Source organism: Micropterus salmoides, unplaced genomic scaffold (assembly GCF_014851395.1).
Source record: "Micropterus salmoides isolate LMB-PRFRI ecotype aquatic unplaced genomic scaffold, ASM1485139v1 Ms_hic_scaffold_1, whole genome shotgun sequence".
NCBI classification, from domain to species: Eukaryota; Metazoa; Chordata; class Actinopteri; order Centrarchiformes; family Centrarchidae; genus Micropterus; species Micropterus salmoides.
The window spans coordinates 53,106,382-53,126,285 of NW_024040040.1; the positions used below are offsets into that span (position 1 = coordinate 53,106,382).

Here is a 19,904-nt window from a genome sequence, read left to right on the forward strand (position 1 = left end):
TCGAAAAAACAGCCTCAGTGATTAAATATTCAAGTGTGTATTTACTGTGTGTGTGTGTGTGTGTGTGTCCAAACTGTAAGCATGGCCTCAAACTGTCAGAACTCAGTTTTAACTCGACCAGAGTGATGAGCAGAGCCATCGAAGGCAGACAGCCTCCCACTGCATGATTGGCAGAGTGGCCTTTGCCTGTAAGTGTGTGTGTGTGTGTGTAGGTATATGTGTGTGTTTGTGTGTGTGTGTGTGAAGTTGCAGCATGCCAGTGTATGATCGTAGCAGCCTAAGCCGGCGTATCGTCTCAGCACACTGACAGAGCGCTGTCTGGTTATTATACTGGGGTATGTGAGACAGTAGGAGTGTATTTTCTAACGAGCTGTATTCAAATGAGTGTGTGTGTAAAAACTCCCAGAATTCATTGCATGGCTGACTGGAGTGACAGGCGAAGCCATTTAATGCCTCAACACTGGCACCGAATAACTGACAGAGTGGCATTTGGACGCCCGTGTGTGTGTGTGTGTGTGACATTTCCGCAGGAGTGTGTGCAGAGTGAGGAGGGAGACGAGGACTTTGTGTGGCCATCGATCAGATTTATTGCAAAATGACAAAAAATGTTGGACGTCAGCTGTCGGCTGTCCCTCTGATCGGTTTCAGTCTGCTGTTTCTTGTAGCGTAGATATTCAACACGTCCTCACACTGAAACAACAAAATTGGTCGACTGCCGAGTGTCCCAAAACAACACGTATGTGCGTCGGGAAGTACAACAACATATAGGACCATTGGCGAGTACCGGACCTTAAGTGCATTATGTAAGTCACATGATGTTTAACGTTATGAAACGGTTTGGTTTAGGCAGGCGTAAGGATTTGAGCGACTTTGACAAAGGCCAAACTGTGATGGCTAGACGAGCGGGTCAGAGCATCTCCAAACCGGGCTGCAGTGGTCAGTACTGATCAGAGGCAGGTCCAAGGAAGGAAGGCGGTGAAGCGGCGACAGGGTCATTGGCGGCCGAGGCTCATTGATGCACGTGGGGAGCGAAGGCTGACCCGTGTGGTCCGACCCAACACACGAGCTGCTGTAGGTCAAACAGCTGGAAAGGTTGATGCTGGTTGAAAGTTATTATGATCTCGTTCTCACTCCAAACTCGTCACATGTGGACGCTTGTTCAAGAGCCGATGCAGTCAGTTTGTAACGCACTGGACAGTCCCTTAGCATCACAGTATAACGCACTGAGGGAAGCCCAGTAACGTCACCTTTGGACGGTTCGATTCCCACTGCGACACCGTCATTGTGTCCCTGAGCAAGACACTTAAACCTTAGTTGCTGTTAGTCGCTTTAGATAAAAGCGTCAGCTAAAAGAATAAATGTAAATGTGTAATATTTAACAGAAAAGAGGAGGTGGTTCTGGTGGACGATGGGCTTGAAACCAGACTTTCAACCATGAGAGACCGGTGTTCGTTTCCCGTGTGCAACAAAAAGTCAACATTACATTTTTTTTAAAGTAGGTTACATGAATTATGTAAGTTACGCTAATGATACTTAACTTACGTGTTAACTGACAGTTATTTTAACCCAAATCATGATCTTTTCCTAAACCCAACCAAATTGCAACGTTTCACAACTTTAACTTGACTTGCCATTTCAAAATTGCAATGTTTTATTTTGAAAGTCTAACCAGATGCTGCATATTTATTGTCGTTACCTGTTGCTAACTTGACTGCGGAGTCTTAAACGTCTCAAAACAATGCTAAAGGGTACCCAGGGCGTTAAAAGATACCCAAAGAGGTCTTGACCAAGTGTTAATATGTGACGAGTTGGGAGTGAAAATGTGTTGCTATCATTAACAAAAACTAGGTGTGACACACATTTAGTTAACTGAAATAAAAATCAAAACAACACTTTACAAAAAACGATAACTGAAACTGTGTCGTCTGTTTCCAAAACAAACTAAAATTACAAAGTGAATTTCTTTATTTCATAGGGCTGACATAAGCCTGGTATTTTGGGTGGATATGAAATCTATCTTCCAGTTTCCAGTTTCTGTGCCAGGTTTTAGTCCACGCCCCTCGCATGGCGTTGGGAGAAAGCGGCCAAAGAGTCCAATTTGGGATTACTTTGAATTCTACGGTGTCTCAGATAAGAGCGAGTGCCTTGCAGCGGAGGGTGATGAAATATGTGGAACATTTCTCAAGGGGAAAAATCCCACAAATTTGAAATCCATTTGAAAAGCTCGCACAAGAAGGCGGCTAACCTAGCTTAGCTTCACAAGGTAAGGGAGAACGGTAAGACCTCCTTCCCCCGAAACAGAAGCTAACTACAGTCCAGGCAGCTGACACATCTTTTATGGTTGTCTTTTGTGGATTGTCGTGCATCAGTTCTACGTGAATACATTTTTTAAAATGGTTTGATGTTTAGTTGAGTTTTTTTCTCACTGTCTTCCTGTGCAGATGGCGTTTGCTCACACACCATCGGCTGACTTTCACGTCTTTTATTTATTTATTTAATTTTAACAAGACATGGTATCAATCAATCAATAAAGTCTTATTTTAATATTTTATGTCAAATCCGCTTCATAACGTTAAACCCAAGTCATGAAGATTCACCAGCATTTGTTCATGTGAAGTAAAGTTTGGGGGTGAATAACAACACACAGGGAGAAACCATGTGACAAACAGCTTTAATGTTTACATCTAAAGATACAAAACTTACAGGCCACAGCTTCAGTTAAAGCTACAGACATGTTCCTTTCAAATAAAGAAAAAGAAAGAGATGAAGTCTTTACTCGTATAACAAATCTTTAGTTTCAGATCAAAGCTGACGGAAGCCGGAAACAACTGACGCCATCGAGCGAGATTGTGTTTAATGTGTTAACGCCGAAAGTTAATCTATGCTGATGACTTGTGACTCTTCACCTAGCAAGTTGTGATTTACGTTGTTTGTTTTTTACTTTGCACCTCCCAGCAGTGTTTGCATGAATAAAATCACTTCAATCACAGCCTTTTCCTGTTATAAATAAGTCCTGAGGTTGAATTTGAAGGCTCGTCATGTTGTGCACACTGATTGAAAACTAGTTGCAGAAAGTTGTTGCTTCGATTTTATAGTTCTGGCCATCATTTCAACTTTTACTGCTTGTGTTTCTTTCATTATTTTAACTTGAGTATTATGTCACTACAACTGACAGAAATGATGGACCAAACTACTTAATTATCTTTTAGTATACAATTTCAAAACATTGAGATTGTGTGGTGGAGAATCAGAAGTGAACCTGCAGTGTGTGAACGTTTATCTCCTGAAACAGAGAGATAACTGTCGTACAAATCCTTCTGTCTGGCCAGCGATCAGTAACAGAACAGCTGTCGAGATCCAGCTGCTGTCAGAAACATCTAAATCTTTCTTAGAGTCGGTTTGAAGCGTCATGAAACGCTGCCGGTGCGTGGCCGCCGACTCAACACACAGAGGATGTTTTTAGAAATTAAAGATGACACACATCAAATTTAGACTTTTCAGCCTGAAGAGGAGAAAACACAGGAGAGTTGGTGACGCTCTGCTGTGTGTTGGCTTTAAAGGCTGCGTGTGACGTCGTTATTAAAGTCAACACGTTTCACCCTGCAGGGAAATATCACAGCTAGGACGTGACGAAGCTGCTGAACAGCCCCGACCGGCTGGGAGTGTGTCAGTATCTGCCCTGCACGCCCAGCTCGGTCTCGGCAGCGCGTTCGATTTGCTCGTGGACTTGTCGAACTTCCTGCTGGGTCAGAGTTCGCTCCATGTGGCGATAGATGATGCGGTAACACTGACTCCGCCTACTGGTCCTGAGAGAGAGAGAGAGAGAGAGAGAGAGAGAGAGAGAGAGAGAGGGGAGATGTTAGGGTCTCTTCGTCACCTCTATTTACTGTCAAAGTATTTACAGTCTGTAATATTAATATAGGGCAGTATTTATTGTTTGTGGCGGGGCCCCGCCCTCCACGCCAGCCGCCACAGGCCCCTCCTCCTCTAACCCCAAACTCTTTCTCTCTTGCCCTTTTCTGTCTTTTAATATCTCCTCCTCTTCTCTTTGTACTTTCCTCCCCCCGTTCCTGTGTCGTCCTCCCATTCTCCCTCCATATGCTTATCATGTCCTCTCCCCCTTTTCCTTTCCTTGTGACCTCTTCCTCCTTCCTTTGCTCCTCTCAATATCCTTTTCTTCTTGTCTCCTTCCTCCCCTCCCCTTTATCATTATATCCTCCTCTTTTAACCTACTGCTCATCGCCCTCTTCTATTGTACACCTTCCTTCTCCTCCTTTCCTTCTTTCATTTTCCCATCCTCTCCTCTTCTCCTCCTCTTTTCCTCCCTTCATCATCCTCTCGTTTTCCTCCTGCTGTTTCCTCCGCTCCTTCACGACTTCTACTCCTCCATCCTTCATTCCTACACTCCTTTTCTTCTCCTCCTTCCACCCTTTAATAGACTCCTCCTCCTCCTCCCTTCATCATCCTCTCTCATTTTCCCTCACGCTTCCTCCTCTCCTTCCCTTCTTCTCCTTCTTCTCTTCCATCCTCCATTCCTACACTCCTTTTCTTCTCTTCCTTTCATCCTCCAAAACCCTCCTCCTCCTCCTGCAGTAGACAAAGTGACATACAGGGCAATAAAACAGAGTTACAATAACTAAATACACAATACTCTCTCTCAGGAGTTTGTGAATAATTGAACATCAGTACATTTGGTGGAAATGTCAGAGAGAGAGAGAGACACACACACAACAAACACAACTACACATCATATTTGTGTACACACACAATACACACACTCAGAGTGAATGTGATAGACTGTGTCGTTGATGAATAATTGATGTCTCCATTATCCAGCCCACATAGCTGGAGGGGCGGGGGGGTCAATACAGTGACACCTATAACACACACACACACACCGCAAAGTAAACAGCAATATGTACGATGAATATCTCGTATAATAATAATATATCTTTTGCAAATTAATATCTTTAGTTAGTTAGTTCTGTTTATTCATCATTTAGGCCATCGATAGAAATTTAATTGGTAACTATTCTGATAATCAATAAATAAATATATCAATAAAATGCCAAATATTCTCCCAAAAGCATGAAATAATTTTCCTTCTCATATGTGAAAGTGAACTAAAAACCTTTGGGGTTTTGGACACCACAGGTGTTGTCGAACAATCTTCTGACATTTTATAGCCAAAACGACGAATTAGCAAAAATAATCTGCAGATTAATTAATAATGAAAACAAGTTTCAGCCTCTGTATTAGTTAGTTAGTTTCCCTCACTTCTGAGTGTATGCAAAAAAAATAATAAATCACACAAAACAGAATGTCCAGTTGAAGCCTAAGATTTGGCGACCTAAGGACCTCTGAATTTTTGCAGATGATGTCACTCTGTTAGTTAAAACCATGACTTCTGGTGCATGCTGGGAAAGTTTTATGAGACTCCTTCCCACTCTGAGGCAACAGTCCTGTCAACACATTCTCTCTCCCAGCTCGTCACATATGGATGCTGGTCAAGACCCCTTGGCGTCGCCTTTTAACACCCTGGGTACCCTTTAGGATCGTTTTTGGACGTGTAGGGCTCAACAGTCAAGTTACAACTTTCAAAATAAAACTAGTTCTTACCACAGTAAAATGTCACAGTTTGGTTAGATTTAGGAAAAGATCATGGTTTGACTTAAAATAACTACGTTACTTAGGTGACTTAAGCTACATACGTTAGCTTCACTAAAAACCGGTCTGGTTACACTTTCAAAATAAAAGCACTTGTTAACGTTGTGAAAAGTCGCAATTTGGTTAGGTTTAGACAATAAAACTTCTTAGTTAGGTTTAGGAAAAGATGGTTTGGTTAAGTTAAGTAACTTATATAACATACGTAACTGAAATAAAAAACATTCAATGTTCACTTATTGTTCCACACAGGAAACGAACACCGGTCTCCTGAGTGAAAGTCTGGTTTCTGGCCTAATGCTGTGATACGTCGCAATTTGATTAGGTATAGGAAAATGTCATGGTTAAAAAACCTAACTTACGGAAGTAGGCTATGCAATTTACTTAACCTACATAACTTCACTAAAAAAATATCAATGTAGATTTCTTGTTTCACATGGGTAACAAACACTGGCTTCCTGGACGAAAGTCTGGTTTCTGGCCTACCATCCACACCAACCATGGCTTTTAGTGTTCAGAAATGAGGCTACAGGATTTCCCCCAGTGCTTTCAACTATAAAGCTAAGGGGTTCCCAAATATGTTTCAATATGCAGTGTCCGGTTACACTTTCAAAATAAAAGCACTTGTTAACGTTGTGAAAAGTCGCAATTTGGTTAGGTTTAGACAATAAAACTTCTTAGTTAGGTTTAGGAAAAGATGGTTTGGTTAAGTTAAGTAACTTGTATAACTGAAATAAAAAATTCAATGTTGACTTTTTGTTTCACACAGGAAACGAACACCGGTCTTCTGGTTGAAAGTCCAGTTTCTGGCCCACTCGTCCTCCCCAACCACCTTATAACTCTGACTTTTCTGTTAGATATCCTACACCCACCTTTAGCGTTCATAAATGACACTATGGGCTTCCCCCAGGGTGTTGAAATATGATGCCACCGCATCTTCACCGTGCGTCCGTATGTGACGACTTGGGAGTGAGAACGGGTTGGTACTGTACAGAGAAACAAAGCATCGCTCTCTTCTGGTTAAGAATGAGCAGAAACATTCATTGAAGTCTCCGTCTTACTAGATTTCTTTTTAATATCTTTTTAAAACATACGGCTATTGTAGCCTCTGTAAACACCAAATGCATCACTTCCTGTTTGCAAAAGCTTAAATCACAGCTGTATTTCAGGAATCACACGAATTTAATTCAAAAAAAGTTAGAGATGATAAAAACATGTCGCGCCGCTGCGTTTGATGTATCTGTGATGGAGCTTTGGGATTTTACACGTGAGAGACAAAACTCATTAGCATGCAGCAACACCTTTTAAAAGAAACAGCTTTAATGTGCTTCTCTAAAGGGAAACAGAAAGTGTACCGCTGTGTGTGTGTGAGTGTGAAAGAAATATAAACATAGACAGTGGGGGATTTTCATCCCGAGCAATTAAGATTCTATGAATAACTCACTGCACCAATTAAAACAAAACTGAGACACATAAGCTTGACAACTTATTTTCTGTTCTGTCGTACACACATCTAACTTTAACCAGCGCTTTGTGTAAATGTGTGTGCGGTTTCTCACAGAGGGAGTTCTGCAGGTTTCATTGTGACTGCTTGGATATTTCTATTTTAATCACAGGATTGGATCATTTGACTGTTTCAAGCTGAGTGGATCGTCACACGCACGCACACGGTCGGGGAAATACATCTGTTGCACATGAACATTCACGTGCAGTAATTATAATTAACTTCCATATCAGGCTTTAATTAAACGTGCTGCAAACCAACAAACACAGGCTTAAAGTGATTCCAGTGAACTGTTTCAGCGCCGGTGCAGTCCAAGGCCTGATAATTACCAAAGATATTATACTTAACTCAGTACATTTACTCAAGTACTGTACTTAGATTTGAGGGACCTGTACTTTACTTAAGTATTTTCTTTTCATGACACTTTCTACTCCTACTGAAAATATTTATCTGACAGCTTCAGAAGTTACTTTAAAGAACAGGTTATACAGTTGAAATGATTTGTTGTTTATAGGACCCATTTTAAGATTCTTTTATTTGCTTTTAAATGTCTTAATGGTCTTGCCCCACCCTACATCTCTGAGCTGCTACACCCCTACGGACCCACCTGTTCTCTCAGGTCAGCCGATGAACTGTGCCCAAAACAAATCACGAGCTGAAAGGGGACCGAGCTTTTGCTGTTGCAGCTCCTAAACAGTGCAACGATCTCCCTCTGAACGTTAGACAGGCATCTTCACTGTCTGTTTCCCATCTCTTTCCTGGGCCTTTGAAAACTGAAGTTGACCTTCTTTTTCGATTTTACTGAATTTATTGTTTTATTGTAGTAGTTGTTATTGTTTCTACTTCATCATGTGAGCTATAGTGTCTTTTATTTATTTTTCTGTACAGCACTTTGTGTCCACGTTGGATGTTTAAAGTGCTCTATAAATAAATTTTCATTGAGTTGATTTGATGGTTCCAGCTTCACAAATGTGAAGATTTGCTGCTATTCCTCTTTAATAATGTTAATATTTACTGATAACATTGAGGTTTGGACTTTTGGTTGGACAAAATAAAAATTGTGAAGGCATCACTTTGGACAACTGTGATGACATTTCTTATAATCTATAATCAGCAGATGAATTCCTACTGAAAATAATAATTAGCTGCTGTTTAATACTAAACAGTTCAGAATAAGCTCCAACTCGACAACTACTGCAGCAACATCCGACTTTACATTAATGGTGAGGAATAATAATCTGATACAGGAACATTTTACTGCTTTAATACTTTTACTTTTTGGAATCTGAATACTTCATCAGCCCCTGATAATAATGAGTTGCTTTATTGTGAAATCAAATCGAGTTTATGGACACTGTGAAAACTACGGTTGTTTCTTGGGTTTCAATTAAAGGAGAATGATTAAGAATAACACCTGCACACTGACCCAAAAGTCAAATAATGTTTCAGCAAATGTATTAAGAGCTGGTCAGATAACACTTAACACTTAACTGTAAAACAAATTGGATAAAGAAGTATTTTTGTGACAGTTTTACTACCTGGTACTTTTATTTAACAACAATCCAAACCAGCAGGTAGTAGTGAAATGCAGATATTTAATGTTACTTCATATAAATGTAGCTAACATTATCACATTATTACAGCGTCATCTTTTCCTCCGCTCGCTTTCGCCGTCACCTACTGCCGCCGGTCACGTAGCCGTCCGTTGAAGAAGGAGCAGAGGACGCTCGCTAAGCTTTGTTAACTCCCACAGTTCTGAGTTCAACATGACGTTATGAATAAACCTCTAGATAATGGATTATTTATTATTTGCCCGAGCTCTACTCATTCTCTCCATTAAACAGTGTTAAGCTCAGCATTTAAAACAGGTGAATGTGCACAGGTTCCAATAACCAAAGGTGTGTTTAATAAATTAAAACAATAAGAGTTATGCAGCTGTGTTTATTGATAAAAGAAACATTGGTGTAACCTTTGGGTGCAGTGGAAACGCAGACAACAGACAACAAACGGCTGAAGGAACCTTTTAGTTGCTGTGAGACTAAAAGTCCTGGGTGCTTTGGTTGGAAACGTAGTTTAAATGTTCACCGTGATCATGTTTAACGGCTCTAAAAACTGAAGGGACGAGTTGAAAAATGTCAGAAATCTAAAGTATACACCAGCTGCAGGTAAACGGAAGGGAATATTAACGTTTGTTTAAATGAATTTCCCCGTTTATTTTTTAATAAAAAGTGCAAAAACTGTTTTTTAAAAACTCTTAGTTACTTTCTTTCCGATTTCCTCTTACCTTTCTATTATGTGAGACATATTCTGACCTTGTTTTATCAAGTTTTCAAGTGAGGGGACATTAGATGAGCCAAAACTTGTGCTTCTCTTAAAAACAATTCCTGTGTATTTTGCAGTTCATCACTTTTTATGAGTTTCAGTGTTTTGTCCTTGTTGTTGGTTGTGTTGAATGAAAAAGTTGGCATCAGATTCATAATCTCGATAACTTTTTCTTTGATCAGAAAGTTCTTGATTTAAGTCAATTTAACCAATTTCAGACACTATTTTGTTGCTGCTTTTGGTTGTATTTGGTAAATAATAAGGGGAACGTGTTTATATCCTATAAATGTAGAACACTCCACGCCCCATAATTTAAATACATGTTCATTCATGTTAACAGTAAAAATAAGAAGGAAACAGGAAGTCTCGACAGGTCAGAGGAGGACAGACAACATGGCCGACAGCATCACGGCCAAAACAATCTTTTAAAAAAAGAAAAACACGATCGATTTGATGTCAGACTTCAGCAGATGGTGGGATGGAGAGATAAAGGGATGAAGACGAGGCTGAGCTTCAAAGAGGAGTGTAAGGTTTCATTCAGAGGGGGGGGGGGGATCAGTGGATGATGATGGACAAGCTTGAAAGCGGAGTGTTGGGTTTCACTGAGACGGAGAGAAAAAGTGTGTATGAGAGGGAGAGGGTGAGCGAGGTGAGAGATAAAGAGAGGGATCGATAGACAGAAGGAGGTGAAGATGAGAGGAAACTCCAGCAGCTGCCAACGCCCTTGAAAGCACCGTGTTGCCTTCACATGAAGAGGGGGAAACTGGGAGATCCGATAAAGCCCAGAGGAAACAAGTAGAGAAAGTCTCCTTTGCCTCTCTCCTCTTTCTCCCCCCTCTGATCTTCATCATCCCCCGTTTTGATGCCGTCGTCACTTTTGCTTTTCTTGTTCCTGCCGCGGAGAGACACAAACCACCCGGAGTTTTCTCCGTCTTCCTCGATCGTATTTTATTCTTCTCTTTATTCAAATCGCAGCGTGTGACCACAAGCAGACCTGAGAGCAGCCTCGCTACAGGAAGAGAAGGATAACTGAATACTTCAACAGCGTGAGTCAGCTAGACGTATACTGTCCGCTGCCCTCTCTGAGTTTGTTGCTGGTGGTCACAGGTGTGCTCTCGTGATGTCACGGTGTACCTGGAGTGCACTACTACATCACCGCAGTGAGATGAGGAGTTAAAAACAACGTTGTCAAATGTCGCAATTTGGCAGGGTTTCCGCACCAAAATTACTTGGTTAGGTTTAGGAAAAGGTCATGGTTTGGATCCAAAAACTAACCTACGTAACTTCACTAAAAGGATTAAATGTTGACTTTTTGTTTCACACGGGAAACAAAACACCGGTCTCCTGGACGAAAGTCCGGTTTCTGGCCTCCCATCAACCCCAACATGGCTTCCTCCAGTGCTTTACAAGCTGACGCCAACGGTCTTAACCATGCATCCATATGTGACAACATTGGATTTAGAACGGGTTGGTAAACCCATAGAGAACGTTTATCATCTCTGCAGCTCTACGCAACTTTTTATTTATTTTTTTACCTTTATTTAACCAGAAAAATCTCTTTTCCAAGAGCGTCCTGGCCAAGACGGGCAGCAGCACAATTAACAAGGCTGCAGACATTAAAACGTGTAACATGAACATAAAACATATCAAATTTACAACGGGAATAAATAATAAGTTACAAGGTCATAAAATATCAAAATTCCATAAATATTTACCAACATTTTACCTACAGCCAGTGTGTCCAGCCTCCATGTCATTTAAAAGTACTTTAAAAGCAACAAGTAAAACCGGCTCATGAAGATTCAGGACATTTTGCAGCTGATTCCAAGCGCAGGGGGGCCACATACTGAAACACCCCTTTTCCCAATTCAGTCCGGACTTGAGGGACAGATAAGACAATATCTTCCTGTGCCTTTAGCTGCTAGATTTGGTTTTGCCTCTCATTTCCTGTCTGGATCAATCTCAGTGCCTTCCTCAACCTTGTGAAACCTGATAAAGCCGCCGTCCAGCAGCAAAGAGCAGCCAGACACACTCAGAGAGCAGCTGGTGGACATGGTGGAGCTTTTAGCAGCTAATGAGCCAGATGTTTCCCTCAGGAGGTGGTGGAGACCAAACACAGAGCTAACAGAGAGAGACTCACCAGGTGACACAAACACGTCTCACCATGAACCATCATGTTGCTCTGTAGCTGCTTCAAGATATTATAATTCTGGTGAGTTAAAAAGACAAAAAAACTAAACAAACACGGCAGAAAATGACTAAATAGCTTAAGTGAAATTCGACTGTGTTGAAGGGAGGAGGGAGATAAACTGATTTGTCTCAACAAGATGAGACAAATGAAACCTGGATTTGAGACAATTGAACCCTTTCAAGGGATTTAATTTAGATGAGTTATTGCGGGACGTCATATGACGTATAAAACTCGACGGACACATTGACTTTACCTCCTTTTCTTCTGCAGCCTCCCTCCCTCACCAGATTACATAAATAGATTAAAGGCCATATTCCCGCTCCTGTCTCCGGTGTTTATCTGGAGGAAGAGACAAGCCTGACCCCCTCCTTCAAAGCACCTCCCATCCTTTTCTCTCTCTCTCTCTCTCTCACTTCATCGCCTCCACCGAGCCAGAAAAAAGCTGAAATCAATTAGTATTCTGTTAAGTGGCTGTGATGTGTCTGTGTGAATCGTGAGGCTCTCTCCTCTCGTTAATCTCAACACTTAGATCCTCCCTAATTGGGACGGACAGTCAGACGGAGGACGGGAAGAAAACCAGAGGGCAGGAAGGAAGAGGAGCTTTGAAGCGCCGACGGAGAACACAAACACGCTCCGAAGGAAACGTAACGCGGCTAAACGCACAACATTCATGAGATCGTATGAATAAATGTTGCTGGTATGAATATTAATGAGCTCAGCTGTAATCTGTGCTGGTGGAAAAAGCTTCTGTGACAAAGCTGCCAGAGACAAAGCAGTTCATTATTTGTAAAAGAAAAAACATTTACAGCGTCAAACGTCACACGAGGCGACCTCGCGTGACTCTGAAATAAACATTTAAAGTAAAGTTTAAATATTTAAAGGGAGATTCCACCTGGTAGATTTGTAAAAAAGCCTGAGGTGTTTCCCCCTCTCATCGAGTTCTGCTCTACTTCAGCACTTCCTACAGCTCCCAGAATGCCTTGTGCCCAACACGGGAATACGTGTTGTTACTCACCTAAAGGGGAGGAGTGTATGAGAACAGGTTTGGGCGTCTTCTGACAATCTTCAGCACATTTAGTCAGTCAGTCGGGGAGTCTGTCATCTCGCATTTTCAAGAATGAACCCAAATTCAACTGCAGCACGATATTACCTCCCATGTTAATGTTTGTTGTGCTGCCACCTCTAAAGGATGAAGACGGGTGGCGTATGATAGAAACCGAGAACATCCGCGTAAGATCAAACCCCGGAACCTAAACCACGACGTCTTCCTAAACCCAACCAAACTGCGACCGTTTCACAACGTTAACCACGTGTTTAATTTCATGGTCCCATGACGGGAAGCGCTCATATGTGTCATGTGTTGGGAGGCCTACACGAGTTTGTTTCCCTTCATCTTGTCTTTCAGGTTTTGCTTTGCCCCCATCGGTCTGAGCAATACAGCATTTAGTTTCCAAACCATTTCTAATCTAACACCTAAAACTAACCACTTGGCTCTCAAGAGGCGGCGCTAAGATTTCTAGACCGTCCTCTGAAGAAGAACAACATAATGTTCGAGCGCCTTAGTGGCCGTCCTATTTATGACGTTATAGTCATAGAGCGACAAAGTGGAGCGGACACGTGTCAACAAAACATCCAGAGACTGACAAAAGGTTTTTATTTCCTTTACCATGACCACGATTTATTCCTGAACCATTCCCTGACCATGATGACAAAGATCCCCTTACCGCAGTGTTGTCACAGCATAAACTTATAAGATTTATTGTTCAACTGTGGTTTGTAGCTGTTTAGGAGATCAAGAAACTCTGAGGGCATGGACGGACAACGTATTTTGTCGTTACATTTGTGGAATATTAACCAGTTGAATATCAACCTTCAAACACAACAACAAAGTCCGTTATTGAAAGAATTCTGTTTTGGTCTTACGAGTTAACGGTCAGTAATTCTTCTTGGGGTTTACAGTCGGGTGTCATGCAGATATTCAGGACGTAATCCGTGCAAAGTTGCGATCACAAAACCCTCCACAACCCTGCAGGGATGGAGTTTCCTTTCTTCCCTGATGCATTTCTGCCTGGATGATTGTTGAGCGTCTAGAAACAAATCCCACTATTTGATCTGTGGGACGGAAACCAAAACATTTACTGTTCAGTTTTTGGATCAAGAAACTTTAAATGGAGCCAAAACAACTGTTTTTGCTCTAATGTGGACGATTAAATTCTTTTTCTTCTTCTAGTAGTATCAACGTGTGTCCGTTAATGTCCTGGGAATAATGGTAGTATGTGAATATGTCTGCTGCTGGATTTCTTCTTATGGGTGGAAAATAAAATAAATGCATAAATAAAAAATCACGGGCAGCGGATGTGCAAACGCCCGCCAGCTTCTGAAGCCGGCCTTTTAGTCTGCGGAGTGAAGACAGAGCTCTTCTCTCCCTCGGTTGTTTATTTGGCCTTTTTTTGTGAGGAGAGAAGGCACGGCGGCCTGGTGGGAGCTGCCTGTGATCTATTAATACATCTGCATACATTAGTCAGAGCCGCGCTCTAGCAGTTAGCCGGCTGTGCAGCTCTGGCTCTAGTCCGGAAAATCCAGCAGGATTCTGTCCACAATCTGGCGTTTGTCGAAGGGAAACGGTGACTCTGCTGCTCCCTCAAGAAAAAGCCGTCTCATCTTAACAACCCCTCCACGGCGAGGTCAGAGGTCACGGTCCGGGCAGGCTTGAGGGTTTGAACGCAGGCTGTTCAGTCACAGCTGTGACCAGTTTCCTGACATGTGCTTATCCCTTCAATAAACGCGTGTCGTCACATAACCAGAACCTGTTGCAGCCGCTGAGGCTGGCTGTTGTCCACGGCAAACTGAAACTAGTTTGTTTCCAGTGTTGGTCAATAACACGTTGCTGTAATGTCGTTACTTTCCCCAGTATCTTGTGTAATGATACAGACTGATAACAGTGATTATATTAGTTACTATTCCAGGTAACGCTGCATTACTGCGTTAACAGAACGCCACTTGTTGTGTTGTCCTTGACGTGTATGCATGACGTCATAGCGCGGCAGGACAATACCACCGATAACAGGGCAGTTCAAGTTGAGAAGCCGGACCTTCTGTTGTTCAAGTTAGCTGACGACGAGCTGTGTGCTGCAGCTCACCGTTTCTCCATCTGTGTTTTTGAGGGCGTGTCGGAGTAGCTGCTTGGCGAGCGTTATATGAGGTGCATTTAGCTTTCATCCCTGTGACGTCACAGAGCTGTTGTCAGGCAGTTCAGAGCAGAGTTTTCTGGGGGAGATGGGAACTCCCTTTGGGCTTTTTCAAACCTGTTACATGCACAAAAAATAGATATAACTGAATAAAGAAGAGGGGAAAAGCCAAAAAGAAGAATACCAGCTCTTTAACTTAAACCCCAATCTTTTCCTTAACCTAACCAAGTAACTCTATAGCCTAATGCTAAGCTAACATGTACATTTATTTTGAAAGTCTAACCATTGCATATTTATTGTTGCTAAATTGACCGTGGAGCCCTAAATGTAAGAAAACTATGCTAACGATAATTGAAATGCGACACAAGTGTCCATGTGACACATATTGAACCCAGGTGACCCATCCAGCAAGACACTTAACCCCTCGTTGCTCCAGAGGCGTGCGACCTCTGACATGAATAGCAATTGTAAGTCGCTCTGGATAAAAGCGTCAGCTAAATTAATTGGTAAAATGTTATCTCGTGGTTTTCCATCAACTGTGTCTGAGCAAATGAAATGTAGGTTGGCTGCAGTGCCCAGTCCAACCCAAGAAACTACTTTCAGACTGTAAAAAACAGCTGATCAGAGGAGTTCTTGGTTCATTCTCATCAGCGATTTATCAAACTTTTCTAAGTTTCTATGTTCCAGTTTTCTTTGCTAAATGTTGAGAAGAAGGGAGGATGGAGAAACAGACGAGGGGAAGGAAACAGAGAGAATACAGTGTGAGATAAAAAGGATGGAAGGAAAGAGGGATGGACGGACGCCTCCCTCATGTTTCCCTCTCTCTGGGCTTCCTGTGAATTATTAACAGGACTGTCGCTGTAGTGGAGAAGCCTGTCTGTCACAGGAGGTAAGAACAGACACACAGAGGCTGAAGGCTCATCACCTTATCAATGTTTCAATTAGCAGAGGAGCCAGTCTCAGCTCATTAATTATTCGTGAGGCTGGAACCTGATTGGTGATCACAGATTACTACAAAGTTCTTTCTTGAACTTCAACATGGTTATTTTCATTTGTCACCTTCTTTTATTCCTACCGTCCTGTTTTCTTTCTCATCTTAAATCATTTCATCTTTTTTCATCCACTCTTCCCTTTCTCCTTAATCCATCCCTCTTTTTCTTTCTTCTCTTCCTCATTGTTTTCCTTTTTACTCCTCCCCCCCCCTACCTCTATGTCTTTCCTTCTCCCAGCCCTTTCCCCTCTTTACTTCTTTTTCTCTCCATCTTTATTACTTCCTCCAACCTGTTCCTTTCCTCGTATTGCTCTTTCTTCCGTCCTTTACTACCTTCCCTTTTACTTCTTCTCTCCTTCTTTTATGCTCTCTTTCCCCTCTCAATTTCTTCTTCTCTTCTACTCTTCTCGTCCTGCATCTCTGCTTTTTACCCTTTTTACTTATGTTGTCTTTCCTTTTTACTTCATCTTTTATCCCTCCTCATTCTTCTGTCAATATTTCCGTCCCCTTCTTCCATCTCCATCTCCGTCCTACTTTTTGTCCTGCTTACTCCCTTTTCCCCATTCCTTCTCCTTTCTATGTCCTTCCTTTTGTTTCTTCCTTACCTTCTCCCATCGTCCTTTAATTACTCTCATTTTACTGTTCCCTTCCAACACATTCTCACTCACAACTCTTATGGACGCACATCTGGACGTTTTTTGCTATGTAGGGCTCATCAGTCAAGTCAAGCAAGAATAAATATGTTACATCCAGTTAGACTATGAAAATAAAACTAGTGATTAGTGTTGACGTTTGGTTAGATTTAGGCAACAAAACTACTTGGTTAGCATTACGAAAAGGTCATGGTTTGGGTTAAAAGAACTACGTTACTTAAGCTACGTAAATTAAGTAACGTTAATTACGTAACTTACTTGAAAATATTCAATGTTGACTTTTTGTTTCAAACAAGAAATGAACACTAGTCTCATGAGTGAAAGTCTGGTTTCTGACCTAATGTTGTAAACAACCCCAACTCGTCACAAATGGACGCATGGTCAAGACCCATCGGCGTCAGTTTGCAACGTACTGGGGATCCCTATAGCGTCACAGTTCAACGCAGTGGGGGGAAGCCCTGTAACGTTAGTTTTTGACGGTAAAGGCAGGAATATGATATTTAACAGAAAAGACTGAGTAAGGAGGTGGTTGGGGTGGATGGAGGGCCAGAACCTGGACTTTGAACCAGGAGACCGAGGTTTATGTCCCATGTGAAACAAAATGTCAACATTAAATATTTTTATTTAAGTTACGCAAGTTACATTGTGACGTTAAGTTAACTAACTTGTTAACTTACCAACATAGTTATTTTAACCAAACCCATGATCTTTTCCTAACCCTAACCAAGTACTTTTAGTGCCTAAACTGAACCAAATTGCAACGTTTCACGACTTTAATAACGTGCCGTTTCAAATGCTAGCGTTTTATTTTGAAAGTGTAACCGGACGTTGCTTATTTATTGTTGCTAAGGTGAGAATGTGTTGAGGTAACTTAAGTAACGTTACTTTTATGCATTTTACATTTAGCTGACGTTTTTATCAAAGCGACTTACAATTGTTATACATCTCAGAGGTCGCACGCCTCTGGAGCAACGAGGCGTTAAGTGTGACACAATGGTGGACGGGTCACAGTGTGGGATTGAACCTGGGTCTTTCACACCAATGTGCATGTGTCTTATCCATTGCGCCATCACCACCCCTACTTATGCAACTTCACTAAAAACTTTCAATGGTGACTTTTTGTCTCACACAGGAACTGAACACCGGGTGAACGTCTGGTTTCTGACCTAACATTGTGAAACGTCACAATTTGGTTAGATTTAGGAAAAGGTCATTATACGGATTAAAAAAACGCAACTTACGTATGTTACATAATGATACCTACATAACTTACATAGCTTGCGTAACCTACGTAACTCACCTAAAAACAATAATGTTTATGTTTCACAAGGGAAACGAACACCGGTCCCCTCGTACTGTAATTTACACCAGCTTTTAGCAATATGACTTAAGGGGTTCCCAGTGCGTTTGACGCCAAGGGGTCTTGACCAAGTGTCTATATGTGACGACTTGGGAGTGAGAACGTGTTGACCCTTCATTCCCCTGTACTCTTTTTGCCTCCTTCGTTTATTTTCTTTCATTCTTTTATCCCCATTTTCTCGCCTTCATGTTTTCCGTCTTCCAGCCCTCCTGCCATATCTGTCCTTACTTCCTGATTACATCTTTCCTTCTGTCTCTCGTGGTCGGACACAATCTGAAATGTCATCGTGACACTGATCAGTGAACAGTCTGTGTGCCTTTTCGCCAGCCTGAGTGTGTGTGTCTATATATACTGTATATATACAGTGTGTGTGTCGCCTACTGTCCATCTGTTGTAGCACCGGGAGACATGATGAGTGTTTACCGTGACTCACACACACACACGCACTCCCCCCCTCCTCCCGGTTCTCTCGATCCATCAATCAATTTATCAGAGCGACATGAATCATGAGGAAGTTCATGCTGCTGAACAGAAAGCAGGATACAGATGTCTCTATGACTGTGTGTCAGCTCAGACACAAATTTGGAATAAAACTGGATCAGAAGCGCATCAGGAGGCATTTGTCCTGAAAGCTGTGATCTCTGACGTGGAAAATCTCAGCTCGCTCTGGTTCAGCCCCGTCCGCCTGTGAAAGGCTTTAAAATTAAGCAACTGATCTCCAAACTGGTCTCATGCATGATGTCATTGGGAGCAACAGACTACATACCGCTCATGTGGCGGAGGGCGAGGTATTTCCGGTGTCCAGCATCTTGTTTGCAGCTTGAAAAGAGACATTTAAAATCTTTGGATGTGGTTTAGAAAGTGTTTGATTAAGTTGAAGGGGAAGGAGAGATCTACAGCTGGAGACTGTGTGAGGTTTCAAACTAAGAGTGACGATGCATCACGTTGGGGTCGGGAGGAAACGATAAACAGAATTCACAATTCTAATCTTCTACAAGTCTGAATCGATTCGCAGATTCAAAAAACATTTTCTACCAGACTTTTAATTTTAGTTATGCTGACGGATTGAGAAAAGGTGGTGCTGTCTCGTGAGGTGCGGAGTTCATCAATGAAGGCGAGTTTTCGGGCATGTTGAAGACCTGTGGCTCTCTACGTCGTGGATCACCTTGGTGTTCCTGGTAAAAGCATTGCAGCAGCTTTGGAGCTCCAGAACAACATTGTCCAACTTCAGTTTCTGCAAAGGACATTTAAGCCAAAGATGGTGTCAGAGGCAGGCAGGCGTCTAAGATGTCCGTGAAGGTTCTCAATCATCTAGGTCCTAGTTATCCAAGGAAGGTTCAGATCAACGGGCAACTGGACTTGGCTGCAGGTACTTGAGGACGTTTCACCTCTCATCCAGGAGGCTTCTTCAGTTCTGACTGACTGACAGGGAGTCCCAGCATGCTGCTTGGTTCATTAGTGCTCCAAAAAATATTCTTAGGGAGCTTAATTGATGTGACAGGTAAAGGTAAGTCTAGGTGATCACTGACCTTCCAGCTCTGGTCATTTCTCTCATGTAACTGTCCTTGTTAAGGAGGCAACAGTTGGACGGGCTGGGGAGAGAGCAGCTCAGGCATCAGGCTGGCAGATATCAGTGTTCTTTGGGAATATGGCTGAGGTTGAGTCATACAAGAATGTTTACAAGAACTTACTGGCTCCACAGATTAGAGTACAACTCGTGGATAGTAATAGATTCAAGGTACAAGATGGTTCATAGTCATTATACAGCCTTTGTTCTACCCACACAACATATAATTAAGTGTAGGCCTGTTTTAAAATATGGTAGGCTAACAAATAAATTATTTATATACATATGCACGTACACACCCGGAACATTCAACGGTGTATTTTTTGAATCTGCATCTGAGGTGAATGTAAACAGCAGCAACCAGATGGTAATATGAAAGTTTCATCTTCACAATAAACAGTCGTTTGAGCACCAAGTACCACTGATGTAAAACACAGAGTCCACCTGATCTCATCTTGCCGGAG

At 42.0% G+C, this 19,904-nt stretch overlaps 1 protein-coding gene across 3 annotated transcripts in view; it reads right to left on the minus strand.

Moving 5' to 3' along the window:
- Positions 1 to 2,652: 2,652 nt before the first annotated feature.
- Positions 2,653 to 19,904, minus strand: part of fars2 (phenylalanyl-tRNA synthetase 2, mitochondrial) — a 184,810-nt gene continuing 167,558 nt past the window's right edge. For all 3 annotated transcript variants that reach the window (XM_038732924.1, XM_038732925.1, XM_038732926.1), the window contains one exon: positions 2,653 to 3,806. In XM_038732924.1, coding sequence (XP_038588852.1) covers positions 3,668 to 3,806 — 139 coding nt within the window. In that variant the 3' untranslated portion in view covers positions 2,653 to 3,667. The remainder of the gene's footprint in view (positions 3,807 to 19,904) is intronic.